Below are 15,987 nucleotides of genomic sequence, written 5' to 3'. Positions count from 1 at the left end.
AATTGCTGGTTTCCATGATTCACTACAAATCCATGGTTTCTGTAACTTGTAGTAATCTATGGAGATGAATGTTAATTTGCCTGTTTGGAAGGCATAAACAATGCCAGATTTCCTGACAAAACTAGTGCTGTGTACTGCGTTAGTCTTGTCAAAAGTGACCAGGAACCCTAGGAAAACCACTGACTCGGTGTTATAGCGCAGATATGGACATTTTAGAAGGGTCCCTTGACTTGTAAAATGACCCGTGTGTTCTGCTGTAAAGACCCCCAGTAATCTGCAGGGGAACCTAGTAGCCAGCATTAAATATCCCTGCAGTGTCTCTTCAGTGATATGGACATCAGAATCTCAATAGCTGAGCTACCCCCACCTTGTAACACTGGGGTTCTAGGTTCATGGCTGACTATGGACAACATCTGTTAGCCCATTGGCTCAAACTATTATCATTCACTTTTGCTTGTTTACATTTTTTTTTTTTTTTTTAAACTATAATCCTTTTCTCTAAAAGCGTCTTAACCCTTTCGAATCCAATTTGTATCCTGCTTTTCCTAGGGGGCTTACTCTTTTTTTCTGCCATTATAAAAAGGCGCTATCTGCTGGCTAAAGCCAGTACTGCATGATGTGACACGTTGAATAGGCTCCGACAGCAGAGAGGCTGGCAATATACAGTAAGAGAACCCCGACGGATGTCTTCCAACATCAGAGCTGTAGAGCCTTAAATCATAATGTCTTCAGAGGTCAGACAGTGGATTGGAAAGGGTTAAGCAACAGTGCTAGCCTCTGAGCCGCATGCATACCACCACGCAGAAGACTGGAAATGAAAAATGGATCGTTAAGTTTCTAAAGTGGAAAGGAGACCTACATGCAGAAACGGATTGAAACTGAAGACCTTCTGCTACAATGGCTTTCTATGGGCCTTCCGTTTTAGCTGTTCCCATGATGGATCAGGCAAACTAGTATGACAAGGCCCCTTATAAACTTTCTTGCGTTTGGCTTGTGCAGCACACATGTAATACTAGACAAGCTGCTCCTGTTCTATTGTGGCATCGGATGGCTCTCCGGGGATTCTGTCTGCAACCCTGCTTTCACCTTTCCTGGAGGCTCATAGAAGCTCAGATCTGATTTTTGACTTGCATATATTTTAGATTTGAGCTTAGATTGACTTTGAGGAGAGGTAATAGTGGGGCTGCAGGCGATGCCATGAAAGATCTGCTCGGTAAAATGAGGACAGAGCCTGATCCACTGGCCTGCATTGTAATGCATGCAAGCTGTAGAAGCCAAACAAAGGAAAGTGGGTTTATTTGTACAAACCACTTGCAATGTGTTTTTTTTTTTGTTTTTTTTAATATAAAAGTACATTTTGAATGCTTAGAAGTGTCCATGACCTTTAATGCCTACAGTATGTGAGATGCCACTTCTTAATGTATATGTATTTGTATTCGTCTTTAGTGCTCGTTAGAAAGTCAAACCATTATTTTTTTCTTTTAGTTCTTCCTCCAGTCCTGGTTCCAAGACACAGCGAGTACAACCCGCAACACAGTCTCCTTGCTCAGTTTCGCACGATGGAGCCCACTGAGCCACACATGCCACACAATGCCACGTTTCCAGATTCTTTCCAACAGCCGAACAGCCACCCGTTTCCGCATTCGCCCAATAGCAGCTACCCAAACTCTCCCGGCAGCAGCAGTACTTACCCTCACTCTCCGGCAAGCTCTGATCCTGGAAGTCCTTTTCAGATACCAGGTAGGTACATATCTTTTCTATGTGCTTTAGGCGCCATGCACACAAGCGGAAATTCCACCATGGGATTTCCTGCAGAATGTCCGCTGCAGAATTCTTGCAGCGGGATCCGGCCGAGCCGTCTGCAGGCAGCCTTGCATGTTTAGGGAGGTTATAAAAGTTTAGATGACTTAAATGTGTTTGGAGTGCTAGTGTCTTTCACCAACTCTTCTCCGACCCCCTACCACCCCACCCCCGGCATATGTGCTAATTTCAAAGTCTGTTTCTGTACGAAAGCCTACCATGAAACCCAACACTTTGTGGAAGTGCACTTTGTACGAAGGAACCGAGGTAATATGTTGGCACCATTACAGCTCAAATGCACAGTCAATAAGTAGTTTTGTAGAAGAGACGGGCTGTTCTGTACTTTGAGTATTGGGATCAATAACTTCCAGTTGTTTCTCTGTTCATTCACATCATGGAAAATGTGTATTTTTGTCACTGGCCGGAGAGGAAGTTTTAAGAACAGAAACACAAAACTTTGACTCAGACAGAAACAAACTTTGCCAGATAATTATATACCTCAACTGGCATCAAACTGGTATTCTTCATCACCAAACTTCAAAAGTGTATCCTCTGCCTGCATGAAGGGCTATGTACTTTTTCAATCTCAGTAAACCGGTAGTGAAAAATTAAGCAACTTAGGTTATAGACTTTAGGCCTCCTGCACATGGGCAGATTTGATTTGCAGATTACGCGATCGGCACCTGCGCGAGAGATCCACTATACTAGTCGCCCATAGGAAAGCATGGAGCTTCCTCAGCTCCACGCACACATGCTGATTTGACTTTCGGATTCAGTGTGCAGAAGAGAAATCGCAGCATGCTCCATTGATCTCTATGGAAGCGAGCGATCTGCAATTCAATTCAATTGTGGATGCAGTGCAGATTTGTGGGGAGATGCCTCTCTGGCTGGTTGGGAGGGAGGTGGGGAAGGCAGTCACTTTTATTTTTTTTGCCGCCATGGAATTTTGCACCTCTGCTAGTCAGACCCCTTTCATTGATTATTCAGTAGGGTTTATTTGTCATACAAATACTCCCACCCCCCATAAACCTATATCGTCTGATGCCTTAACGGATGCTGGGTTTACACGGGTCAACTGTTGGCTAAACAAGTACTGACGTCACCACTATGGTGGCTAGCGCTCATGCACAGCATTAAGACAGGCAGATCACCACGGTGTTCTTGCACTGCACTTTACATTTTATGTGGGGAGCGTTTACACACAGCGGGAAGTCGGTGATCCCACAATTTTTATGCTGGTTGAAAGTGAGCGACAAACGTAAGGGGAACCTTTTTTTTTCTTTCCATTTTAGATGTAACTATTATCGTGCATTTTCTTTCATCTGAATGGCCTTTGCAATAATGGTACTGTATAAACTGCCAGTAAGGCTACATTCAAATGGGTATTAAATAGGCACTGCTGCTTCGATATTATGGATGCAGTATCCAAATCTCTTATGGCTCATCAGGCTGTAGCAAACACATGCTGGCTGAAGAGGGGTGCATATTTCTACTTGCCGTATCTCAGGCTAGATTGCAAATAGATACGTGCTCTTGGTCTTGTTTTAAAGCCACATTTGTTGCCTTTCAAGATTCTATCCGCAGTACAGACATGTGCATCTTCTAGATCGGACTACTGAAGTGCCTCGCTGCAGGAACATATCATTTTTTTCCTACCCATGACACATCTGTTAAATGTCCGGTTGATAACTAATTTCCCCCCAAAATACTCTTGAAAGTAAAAATAAACAAACTAGAGAACAATTAAAGGAGTTGTGCCAAGGTATAAAGTCGTATCCTATCCACAGGACAGGGGATAATTTTATAATCAGTTGGGATCTCGTTGCTGGGATTGATCCTGAGAATGTGGGTCTGGTCAGTTCCTGAATAAATGAAGTGGAAGTCATGCAGGTGCAGCGCTGCTTCATTCACTTCAGTGACCTGCTGCAAATTGGAGTCTAGTGCTTCAGTAACCTCTGGCACTGTCATTGAAGTGTATGGAGCAGTAGGGCACTCTGGTACTGACGGGACCAGAGTTCTTGTGGATGGCTGGAGGTCCCAGTGATCCAATCCCCTCTGATCCTTTGGATAGAGGATAATGGTATAACTTGGCAAACCCCTTTAAAGCATGACTGAATGTAGGCAGAAATACTTTGGTGTTTTTAAAAAAAACAAAAAACTTTTCAGATGTTTCTCTATCTTGTCGGTGTATAAGTATTGGCCACAAAACTTTATAATCTTGAGGCAGTCTCCTCTATTAATGTAGGATCAATAAGGGTTGCTGAAAATTATCTTTTTACAGTTGCAACTTTTTTATTTGCAGCAGACACTCCTCCTCCAGCTTACATGCCTCCAGAAGATCAGATGACCCAGGAGAACTCTCAGCCAATGGACACAAACATGATGGTGCCCCCCATTACTCAAGAAATAAACCGAGCAGGTAAGCAGACCGCTCAGCAGCGTTAAGTGTGTCGCCTGGAACAGTTTCATGCGCTTGCTTAATTGGCTTCAAAAGGCACAGTAGCTCGTCATTGGATAAGTATTGTTTAAACAGGAAAGCACTAGATATGTTGATAAAACACACTGCGAGCGATACACTCGTTGGAGCAATTGCCATATCAACCATTTCCTTGTTTACATAACAGTTAAGGGAAAAAACTAGCTTAAAAAAAATCATTGTCCCTCCTTTTCCCATAAAAGAATAGGAAACCTGTGAGTTGAAAAGCTGAAGTTCTGAAAACCTGGTGGATTATGTTCAGGCTGGTGTATCGGGTCACGTTTTAGGTGTCATTCAGAGGTTACGTTTCAGTCATTGTTACAAGCTAAAAAATACCCCGTAAGTAACTAAAGCGGAGAAATGTGTAACGTTCTGCAAAACTTCTCTCCTGGCACATCCAAGTACAAGGCACCACCCTCACCCTTCACACTTTCATTTTTGTGCTTTTTTTTTTCTCCCTGTTTTGGGAACTTATTTTGTTTGCTTCCGTGGGAACAATTTCTCTCTTGGTTTGAGTGGTTCCTGCTTCCCTTTTTTTCACATGCTGCACTTCATGACAAGTCATGAGTTTTGTGACGGGTCATGTGGCACTGTAGAGGGCACACTATTACTGTAATATCTGAACTATAGCACGGTAACTGTTCCCTAATGGTTAAACTGCAAACAAAGTTCTGACATTTTTATTTTACTGTCCTCATTCTGCTGAATGGCAGATAAAGCAAGCACAAGTGTATGGATGCTGCTTATAGGCCAAGTGCTGCTAGATATTTGTTCTTGCAGCTTTTGGCACTTTATGGGCATTAGGGTTTTCTTGAACACCTCACGAGACCTTACTGGAAAAGCAGTGCTCCCATGAGGCATGCTGCTCCTGAATGCAGTCTGCTTTCAGAATCACAGTACTCAAAACCTGACCCGTTCTTCCAACTGCAGGCGAACCATTTTAGGTCACATTGACCTAGTGCATTTTTTTTTCTTTAGTTTTTGCATAATTATTTTTAGTTAATCAAAACTTGGAACAAATTGAAAATAACTAAGTTGTCAAATGCTTTAAATACATATTTACATTTACTGTTACTGTATAAAAGGGCTTTCAGTATCTTCAGGGCTCATGCCCAAGGGCCGGGTTAGATTCCGCCTGCGAAATCTCGCAGCAGAATCGGACCCAGCGCCCCCAGAGACCCCCATACTTGCCTGTCCGGATCTGACACAAGTGTCCCATCTGGTGCAGTGCATGACATGCCGGGATGTGATGCAGATTCCCGCGATACTTCCGCTGTGCACACAGCAGAAGTAACGCTGGACTGATGGCTTCCACTGACTGCAATGGAAGCAGTCCTTGCGCTTTTCCGCGCAGAATAGAACGGGCTGCAATTCTCTCCCCGCAAGTGGAAAATCAGTTGCTTTCTGCTCATGGGTGGGGAAGAATCATTTAACACAGCAGATCTATAAACTGACACTGCTGCGGAATTCGCAGCGGGTGTTTGGCCATGATTTCCACAGCGATAATCAGTCCGTGGGCATTCAATATTTATATTGCTCGGGAGGGGTAGCATCACTCCTTAAGGAGAGCACCAAGACAAGTGAGTGAGGAGACTTATAAGGCCACCCATGCTCCTCTGGGTAATATGCAAATGAGCGAGATGGAACAATAGCTCTGCAGCGCCACCTATTGGATCCCTCCCAATCAATGCCTGGCCTTTGCCGTTGCACAATGGCACAATGGCATGGCCTGCTGTTCTTTTCATTCCCCTCAGAACTTCTGTTTAAAGTCTTCTGCAGCAAATCTGCAAAAATCCGCAGGGGAATGCATTGCGCCAACGCCACTCCAAATTTTGTGGATTTACTGCAGCTGATTGTCTAAAATAAAATTAGTTTTATAAGCGATGTTTTCATACATGTGATAGCTGCAGCCTAGCACACTGGCCAAGAGACCATGAACCCCCTGGCACAGGAGCGGCAGGGCGACTGGTAAGGCAAGTACATAGTGTGTATGGGTACAGGTACACATAAAACCTGCACCTGGGTATCGTGCTGCAGATCCACATGTAATCTGTAGCAACATCCACAACATTAGGATTTGATGTGTTTTTTTTTTGTTTTTTTTTTTTGTTTTTTTTGGCTTCCCTTGCTGATCTTTGGGAAAACTACAACAGATCTCCAGTTTTCACATCCGAAACTTGCATGCTGTGAATTTCAAAATCCACACTGCAGGTCAGTGTCCGTGCTGAAAAATTCCACCTACAGTGGATGAGATTTTACCAAATCTCACCCGTTTCTCCGCTTACTGTACTCTGCACCCATTGCATGTGAACAGAAGCACTTTATTAAGTACAACTTTTTTTGCAAACCTAACAGTGACCCGATAAGTTGTGGCACAATCACCAATGGTTGGAATGGAGACTTTTTTTTTTTTTCCTTCGTATTCATCTGAAACATAAATAATTATGGGATTTCCTGTTTTTTGGGTTTTTTCGTTTTGTTTTTTGAGTTCTGTATGGTTGAATTGCTAGTACGTTGTATTTGATGCCAACTTAGAATCGGACCCAATTGATGACTTTTTGTCCCCTATAGAATGGCTGCACCCGGTTCCAACTATTGGACAGCCCATACTGCCAGACATATGTTAGTCCTAAGAGATTTAATTGAACAAGCTGCATCCTGTCAGCAGAATTGGGTGATTTCCATTGTTGGCCTTTGCTGGGAACAGAGAGACATCGCACCTGCTCTGCATGACTTATAGCAAACGTAAGGAAGTTGTGTGAGAAATCTATGATTCATCCCAGAAGAATTGCCAGCTGGCAGGGTTTCTTACAAACTTTGAGAAAGCTGTAGCCTTGATGGTTACTGGTATCTTGATGTGTGAAAGTTAAGTAACCCTTTCTTTATAATGAGGCACACATTAATTATGCCTGCAGTGGGATGTTCAGTGGAGCCACATAATTGACAAATAGGTAATGTCATCATGGATTTCGCTTGCTACAGTGATGCCAGCTGTTGCTGCTGCTGTTTGTGGGCTTTACCACCATACAATATGCCGTTTCATGAAGGGATCAGCACTTTTCTTTGTAACTTTTTGAACTTGGTCTTTCACATTTGTATAGGTGTCAATATGCTGGCATTGAGTCGTGGTGATTATACGGGGTGATTCTCTAGGAAACCCAAACCTTACTCAGAACTGCTTAAATTTTTGTATTTTTTTTTCTCTTCCCTATGAAGATTGCTATGAAACAGATTAATGGAAAATGTCTAAAAGATAAAAAAAACAAAAACTTTGCTGCCTGTAGCAGCCAATCGCTGCTTGGCTTTCATTTTTTTTTTTTTTAAGATCCTTATTCAGAGGTATAAAGCCGGGCTGTGATTGGTTGCTATACGCAAGAAAGACTGTCATAACTCTCTCTCTATGTTGTCAAACATCACACCTCTCGGGAAAGTGGTCTGTACCCGTATTGTCAAGACAAGCCCTCCAAACAGACGTGTGCCACAAACGTGTACTCTGTTGATCAGTAGGGAATTCTGGTGAACGAGTTCTTTCAAAACTCCCTTTGCCATTGTTTAAATGGAGTATGAGTAGATGAGCTACAACAAGAACAAATGTCACTTGGCCCCCATCCACTGTATAGATATTCTTATTATATAGGGGGTTCAAAACTGGCCTGATTCCAGGATCTAAATCTCCCCATTCAAAAGTCCTTATTTACTTTGTGGCTTCATAGCTTAACCCTTTCCAATCCGTCTGGCCTCTGAAGACATTATGATTTAAGGCTGTACAGCTCCGATGTTGGAAGACGTCCGCTGGAGTGCTCTTACTGTATATTGCCAGCGTCTCTGCTGTCGGAGCCTATCCAATGTGTCACCTCATGCAGTATTGGCTTTAGCCAGCATATAGCACTGTTGTATAATGGCAGAAAAAGAGTAAGCCCCCTAGGAAAACGAGGATACAAATTGGATTGGAAAGGGTTAAGCATCTAAAAGGAACAGGAGGACTTCAGATCCCTTATTGCAGCATAAACCTTTTTGACTCAATGTGGCTGGTTTACTCTTCCAGATGAGATGGTTGAAAATGCCCTCAGTAGTCCAATATCATGAAGTGGTTTCCAATGATTGGGGTCTGAATGAAATATGCCGCACTCTTAGGCCTCTTTCACACAAATGTTTTTCAACGCTGCATTTAAAAAAAACAAAAAAAACTCGCCTAGCTAGCGCTGTCCGGGTTCCTCCCACTGTTCCCCGGAGCTCCTGGCACTTGTCATCGCCAGCAGAGGATCTTTTGCTAGTGATGGGGTTTGAAGACCCCGCCTCCAGCAAGAGATTGCTCTGATTGGCTGACCCTGCTGAGTGTCAGGCTCAGCCAATTACAGCAATTAATTGCTTTAATTCACTGAATGGCTGTGATTGGTTCAGGAGCACTGGCTCTGCCAATCTGAGCAATCTCTTGCTGGGAGACAGGGATTTCGATCACGGTTACTAGCAACAGATACTTTGTCGGCCTGACGAGTACCCGGCAGTCTGCCCGGAGCTCCAGAGAACAGCGGTGGGGACCCTCGCAGCGCCAGCTAGGAGTGTTCCTTTTTTTTGTAGTGCAGCTTGCTTAGCGCTGACAAAGTGGTACCAAGTTGTGCCATGTTTTCTGCAGTGCTGAAACCGCTGCCCATTCATTTCAGTGGGCGAAGCAGAGCTAAAAACGGTCAGATGGAACAAGCATCACTGTCAGAGCGTAGCTTTGAAGATGCTGCGTTTTGACGCTTGTGTGAACAGCCCCACTGAAATGAATGGGAGCGTTGTACAGCGTTTAGCGCAGCGCTGAAAAGGCAGCGATAAACTCTGTACAAAAACGCCTGTGTGAGGGAGGCCTTAAGGTCCCGTGCACACTTGCATTTAGATTTCCACTGTTTATCTCTGTCCTTGGAGCCGAACCATGGATATACCCGAAGTGGAGGATCTGGCACATGCCAGGTCAAGCAGCACCAGGCTGGCTCAATTGACTAATGGGGGGTTAGTCTGGCTTCTAGCATGCCGACTGAACTTTTCACAGGTGACCCGACACCACATACTGTACTATAATGCTGGTGCTGCAGATGTGAAAGGGGCCTAACGTGTCAAATGAAAGATTAAGTTTCCCAGGTTTTCCATCTCAAGCTTAGTGGGAGAGAGGAAATCCGTGGTGATGGCTACACAAGATTGTGGCAGTTCAAAGGAAAGTGCACTGTGCTTTGTGGATAACAATCGGAATCTGACTTGTATGTGAAGTGAGAGCGCGCCCCCCCCCCCCCCCCCCAATAAATAAATTTAAAAAATAATAAAAGGCATCATTCTAATTAAAATTCATGCAAATAAATTAATTTAAGCGATCATTCAAATGTAACAATTATCTTTCACTTTTTATTTGCGATCATTTAAGCTGCCTTTTTTTGTCGGCTTAAACTGTCATTGACGATCACTGGCTTCTCCTGTGTGACGGGGAGGAAGAAGCAGACAAGAAGCCAGCGAGTGGTTGGCAGAAGGTTCAGTGTGAAAGTACTGCGCGAGCGCTACGAACTTAGCGGTGATGTCAGTGCTTGTGCAGTCGCTGAAAAGACTGCCGCCCGTGTAAAAGGACCTTTAGTAAACTGTCCTATGTGTAAGGGCCATTACAATAGAATTGGTGTACACTGCCAAAATGAGGCGATTGGACTTCCTTTAAGCGGTATTCCTCCTTCTGTCACACTTGACCATCAGGAGTGACAGACAACAACTTCCCTAATTTGCTGTTTGACGTGTTGATTATTTATGGGGCATGTCGAACTGTCCACAGTATTCATGGTTAAAGATCCGGGTGTGTCGGGTCCTGAGGGCGTGGGGACTACTGCTTACATCCGCCCCAACTCGATCACTCATCAGAAAGGTGGGACAACTGTTTCAAAATGGGAAATATGGAGCATAATGTGGAACGGTTGATGGCTACCCCATGCCAATTATATCCAGAAAAAATCTTGTTCATTCTAACCCTAAGCAAGGATAAAGGTTGAAGAACTTTTAACCACTTTTTTACAGTCTGCCCTCATCAGGAAGACCACTTAATACTGGCCTATTGGGGGATATGGATCTGTAAGATGTCACTGACTGTAATATACACGCCTGTCATTTGGGGTGAAGCTGAATTTAGTATATAACCCTTCCACTCATGAAGTCAGTTTGATCTGAATTCACTGTAGAGTTTTTTTTTTTTGTTTTTTTTTTAAACTTTCGTCAACTTACCAGCCAAAAGTTGGAGTGCTCTTGATATGAGCTTTTATAAAGGATACTGGCCTGTGAGAATTGGGGCTTAATGGGGTTTTCCAAGATTTTTTTTTTTAATGGCTGGTGGGCAAGATAACCCTCCAGACCCAAAATCTCCTGCTGTGATCATGATCTTCATCGTTCACATGACTGCTACAGCCAATGGCTTGCCTCAGTGTGACTATTCTGGCCAGTGATTGGTTGTAGCAGTCACTTTAATGATGGACAGAGCACGATTGCTGCTGGAGCAGCAGAACAATGAACAGGTGAGTAACTGTCCGTGGCTTGTTTTTTTTTCCCTTTCAAGAAAAAGTTTAGGGCCAGCTGTTTTGCATGTACACATTATGTACAGAATACACATCCTTGGCCCCTAGATTAGGATGTGCAACCCTTTTAATACAGGAGTCCGCAGCACTAGTGACATGACTTGGGTTATAAATGATGCCATGACTAGGGGATCTGAATGTATCGGGCTTCCTGCAGCAGACTACAGTATTCTTGGCATCCGTCGTAACAAACTTGACTCCGCAGAACTTGGTAATGGTGTTATCCGTTCATTAAAGTAAGATATCTGGATCTGTGAAGTCCGTATGTACCATATCTGTACACGTCGTGTTTTATTATGTCTGCTTACAAAGTACTGTATGAAGTTCCATAAACACCTTGTGTGTCTGTGTGATGTGTTTTTGTGCCCATGCCATATAATTACGTCTGTCTTGCAGATGTTCAAGCTGTTGCTTATGAGGAGCCAAAACACTGGTGTTCTATTGTCTATTATGAGCTGAACAATAGAGTCGGAGAGGCGTTCCATGCCTCCTCCACAAGTGTGTTGGTGGATGGCTTCACCGACCCTTCAAACAACAGGAACAGATTTTGTCTTGGGCTTCTGTCCAATGTTAACCGCAACTCCACTATTGAGAATACTAGGAGGCATATTGGGAAAGGTATGTCGGATTCAATGATATCATTGCTTAGCACTAGTGTCGGACTGCAAAAAGGAGTCCCCTGCTTATTACTTGCTGCATATTAAAGATGCATACATTTGTTAGATGTACAGTGCTCTTAACTTTAAGGAACTTTTCTTGTCTTCTGTATCTGAGAACCCACCTGGTCATGAACCGTTAACTTGGAGGATTTATGACTGCATATGTGAAGAATACCCTTCTGTGCTTCTCTCTAGGAGTTCACTTGTATTACGTCGGAGGTGAAGTGTACGCAGAGTGTTTGAGCGATAGCAGCATTTTTGTCCAGAGCCGAAATTGTAACTATCACCATGGTTTTCACCCAACCACTGTCTGTAAGATACCCAGTGGCTGCAGCCTGAAGATATTCAACAACCAGGAGTTTGCTCAGCTTCTGGCTCAGTCTGTCAACCATGGTTTCGAGACCGTCTATGAACTAACAAAGATGTGCACTATCCGGATGAGTTTTGTCAAGGTAATACACGATCTGTGGAAACTGTATACATGTCAGGTCCAACTTTTGGATTTTATGGACTGTGCCTCCTTAAAGTATTTTTGGGGGGACTTAAAAATTCACTGGCTCAGGTTACCTACACAAAGCCAGGAGCGATATTGGGCTGAGAAACTCTGGCCGCTTTCACGCTTGCCAATGTGCAGTTTTCACGGACGCAAGGAGTTTTTGTAGTAAAACCTGCCTCTACTTCTGTGAAGTAGCGGTCCTCAGTGTGGCTTTCAGGCATGTTTAGGAAACAATGCGAAACACTTGCCAATCTTTAATGGGGAAACCTCGCACCGCACTCACGTGCACATTGCACAGTGTGTGATGTGTTTTACTGTCCCATTGAAAACAATTGGCGATGTGTTCTGAGGAACATGAAAACATAGGACATGCCAAGATTTTTTTTCCTGCACATCAGTGCGGGGAAGTATCGCTCATGTATGACTGCATTCAAAAGAATGGGGTTCGTATTTGCACAAGTTTTGTGACTCCCAACGCAGCAAACTCCGGTGAGATTCTCGGCCGTGTGAAACTGACCTAAAATGTATCAAATCACGTGCTTGCCTGCTCTAAAGGCTGGTCACCCAGCATCGGAGTCTGACACTCAGCACTCGGAAGAAGCCAGGAATACAATACGTGCCAGTTAATTTGCATGTGACCGGTTGGCTCAGCTCACCAATCCCAGGCTTCAGCGACCACGGATGAAACAAAGCTGAAGCCTGGGATTGGCTGAGTGGTCATGCGCACAGTGACCCTCCTGCTGCTTCCAGGTTCTGAGTGACAGGCACTGAGGCTACAGTGCTGGTTGGGGAGCCGCTGGGACAGAAGTATGTGTTTTTTCTTTATGCTTTTTTGAGCATATGCATATTACCTTGTAATATAGTAACATTGTCTTTATTCGGCCTAGCATACTATGTCCATCTAGTTCAGTCTGTTTCAACCTCCTTGTTGATCCAGAGGAAGGCAAAAGAGGCAGAAGCCAACTAGTCCTTTCAGGAGAAAAATTCCTTCCAGACTCCCTAATGGCAGTCACCTAAAATGTATATCCTGTAATATCCTTCCACTCTAGAAAGACATCTAGTCCCCTCTTGAACGCCTCTATAGATTTTGCCATCACCACGTCCTCAGGCAGAGAGTTCCACAGTCTAACTGCTCTAACAGTAAAGAACCCCCTTCTGTGTTGGCGATGAAACCTACTTTCCTCTAAACGTAGCGGATGCCCTCTTGTTACCGTCGCAGTCCTGGGTATAAACAGATCTTGGGAGAGATCCTTGTATTGTCCCCTCATGTATTTATACATAGTTATTTGGTCGCCTCTTAACCTTCTTTTTTCTAGAGTAAATAGTCCCAATTTGGATAGCCTCTCTGGGTATTCCAGTCCCGTCATTCCATGTATTAGTTTAGTTGCCCTTCTTTGAAGCCCCTCAAGCACTGTAACATCTTTCCTGAGCACCGGTGTCCAGAACTGTACACAGGGAAAATGTGAATTATTGGGTTTAGAACTGATTAACATCTGCCTGAAGCCACTTTCACATGGCCAAGAAAATTGCATGAGATTTGTGCGTTGAGACACTAATATGAACCACATTCTTTTGAATGAAGTCATATACCGAGCTTTATTTTTTTTTTTGCCCTGCATCCCATTGCAGGAAGAAAATCGCGACATGCCCCGTGTTTGCGAGGTGTACGCGAGTGTGAGGTTTCCCATTTAAAGCAACGGGAAAGACTTACTGATTCTCCATCTTGGCTTTCAGCCATGCCAATTATCGCCATTTCCCTGAAGGGATGCGTTTCTGACAAACTCCTTGATCTGTGGGGAGATCGCATGTTCCTTATCGGGCCGTGTTTCACGGCCTGTTGATGCTCTTGGCCATGTGAAATTAGCCTTGGGTCTATTTGTCCACTTTTTGGAGCTGAAAAACAGAATTGATGGAATTAAAACTTACATTTTTTTTTCTCACCCCATTGATTTCAATGGGTTTTTATAAAGAAAGCTTTCAACTTCTATTCCATTTTTGTTTGATTTTAACGGAAGAAATAGTGCCGCCTGCAGCGAGCGCTCTTCGCTTCCTTAAAACAATGGTACAAAAGCAAACAAAGCTTTCAGTCTTTTTGGAAACTCATTGAAATCAATAAGGGAAGAGGGGGGGGGGGGGGGCTTGGAAGAATTTAATGCTGTTTTAATCCTGGTTTCCTTCAAAAACAGAACAGGTAGAAAGCCCGTAACTGTTAATGCTGGATGCCTATGTCCCACCAGTCTCTTGACACTTCTAGGCCAAGTTTCAAAATCAATGAAGTGACTTTTTTTTTCTTCTTCTTCTTTCAGGGCTGGGGTGCAGAATATCATCGCCAGGATGTTACTAGCACCCCCTGCTGGATTGAGATTCACCTGCATGGCCCACTTCAGTGGTTGGATAAAGTACTCACTCAGATGGGCTCCCCCCATAATCCCATTTCCTCCGTCTCCTAATTAGAACTGGACTTTTCTGGATGATATGGAGCCGTGCATGTACTTGAAGGATGTTAGACGCATACTGGCAAAAGAGGACTAATGTGCGCTTTTTTTTTTTTTTGTCACCTTGGGAGCCTCAAATACTTGATGTTTGTGACCAACTCTTAACATGAAAGGGGAAGAGGGTCCCTACTATATGTGGCTAAGTCTTCTCAGCAGCTAACTTTCATCTTCTCTTCCCTATCTCTAATTGGATTTTAGACTTCACAGTATAGCGTGGTAATCTAGAACCGTGCTGTGTAAAGCATTAACCGAGGCCGACCCCCTTCAGGCTGTAGTCTAGATTTAGCGACACTATTAAAGTGAACAATGCCGTTCTGTTCCATTTCCCTAGTAACTTCATACAAACAAACCAACTTGTGGCACTACTTAATACGTGCACTGGCCATACTGCCATCTGGATGTTAGGAGATGTTCCTTACTGTTTGTACAGTGTTTTTATATAAACCCATTTTCCCTTCCTCTTGCTAAGAGTAAAGAATAGTTAGGGCGGACTAGGTGAATTTTTCTTTTGCTTTGACGGTTTGAGGAAGTTCACGAAGACGGTATATTAAAATGTGAGCAGTGCTTTGATGGCATATTTTTATTTTTTTACATTGACCGTGTATGTACTGCACATTTATTTCTTTTCTGACTTTATGCAGTCGGCTGTGTGCCCCTCCGCAGTTGGGGGTAGGAGCAGCTGAATGAATGGAGTGTAAGTGCTCTTCCTTGGTTCTCTACGTCTTTTTAATAATCTCCTAGCTAATGCGCTTCACTGTCTGCTGGAGGGGACTTGCAATGTTGAAGATGCGGTCTCCTTTATCGTAACACTACTGCTGTGTCATAGATATTGGCTTTTACTGCTAGTATATAGGGGAAAGCATTATTTTCTAAAAAAATAAGACCTGGAAAAAAAAATAAAAAATATCCTCAAATATTGCACCTCCTCTTGTGCCTGACGGCCTGAACAAACACCTTTTTTTTCGCTGAGCGTTCGAATTGGATTAGATTTCAATATCCAAGGTTTACTCACTTGCAGACTTATTCTTTTTTTTCCCTTTTTTATGATGTTACTTTTTTGTACTATTTTTGTTTTTCTTTTGTATTCACAGTTAAGCTGTAGTACTTCTCAGAAGTACTTTTATTCCAAATCTAGTAGATGTTGTCTACTAGAAGTTTAAATAAATGGTCATTATTGCTTACCTGTATAACCTGCGTGTGGTATGTGCTCTTTACTTCAAGACTAGTAATTAGGAAATGATAGTAGCAGTGTTTCTGGTGGCGCAATGCGCCACACAGCTGTGCTACATGGTATATCCATTATGATCCTCACACAGCTCTACTACATCCATCCTGATCCCATACATTACGCACATGGCTCTACTACATGCCACACATAGCTGTAGTACATCTATCTTGATTCCCACACATTACACACACAGAGCTCTACTACATGCATGCTGACTCAACGCATCACAGTCTGCTACATTGTACATCCATT

General features: G+C 43.4%; 1 protein-coding gene across 3 annotated transcripts in view; it reads left to right on the top strand.

Moving 5' to 3' along the window:
• Positions 1 to 15,697, top strand: part of SMAD1 (SMAD family member 1) — a 44,387-nt gene extending 28,690 nt beyond the window's left edge. For 2 of the 3 annotated variants that reach the window (XM_066573680.1, XM_066573681.1), the window contains exons 3-7: positions 1,486 to 1,740; positions 4,103 to 4,219; positions 11,254 to 11,475; positions 11,712 to 11,968; positions 14,319 to 15,697. In XM_066573680.1, the coding sequence (XP_066429777.1) occupies positions 1,486 to 1,740; positions 4,103 to 4,219; positions 11,254 to 11,475; positions 11,712 to 11,968; positions 14,319 to 14,462 (995 nt within the window). In that variant the 3' untranslated portion in view covers positions 14,463 to 15,697. The remainder of the gene's footprint in view (positions 1 to 1,485; positions 1,741 to 4,102; positions 4,220 to 11,253; positions 11,476 to 11,711; positions 11,969 to 14,318) is intronic. The other variant, XM_066573682.1, reaches the window with a different exon arrangement.
• The last annotated feature ends 290 nt before the right edge of the window (positions 15,698 to 15,987 follow it).

Source organism: Eleutherodactylus coqui, chromosome 7 (genome assembly GCF_035609145.1).
Source record: "Eleutherodactylus coqui strain aEleCoq1 chromosome 7, aEleCoq1.hap1, whole genome shotgun sequence".
Lineage (NCBI taxonomy): Eukaryota > Metazoa > Chordata > Amphibia > Anura > Eleutherodactylidae > Eleutherodactylus > Eleutherodactylus coqui.
This window is presented reverse-complemented; position numbering and strand designations above follow the sequence as displayed.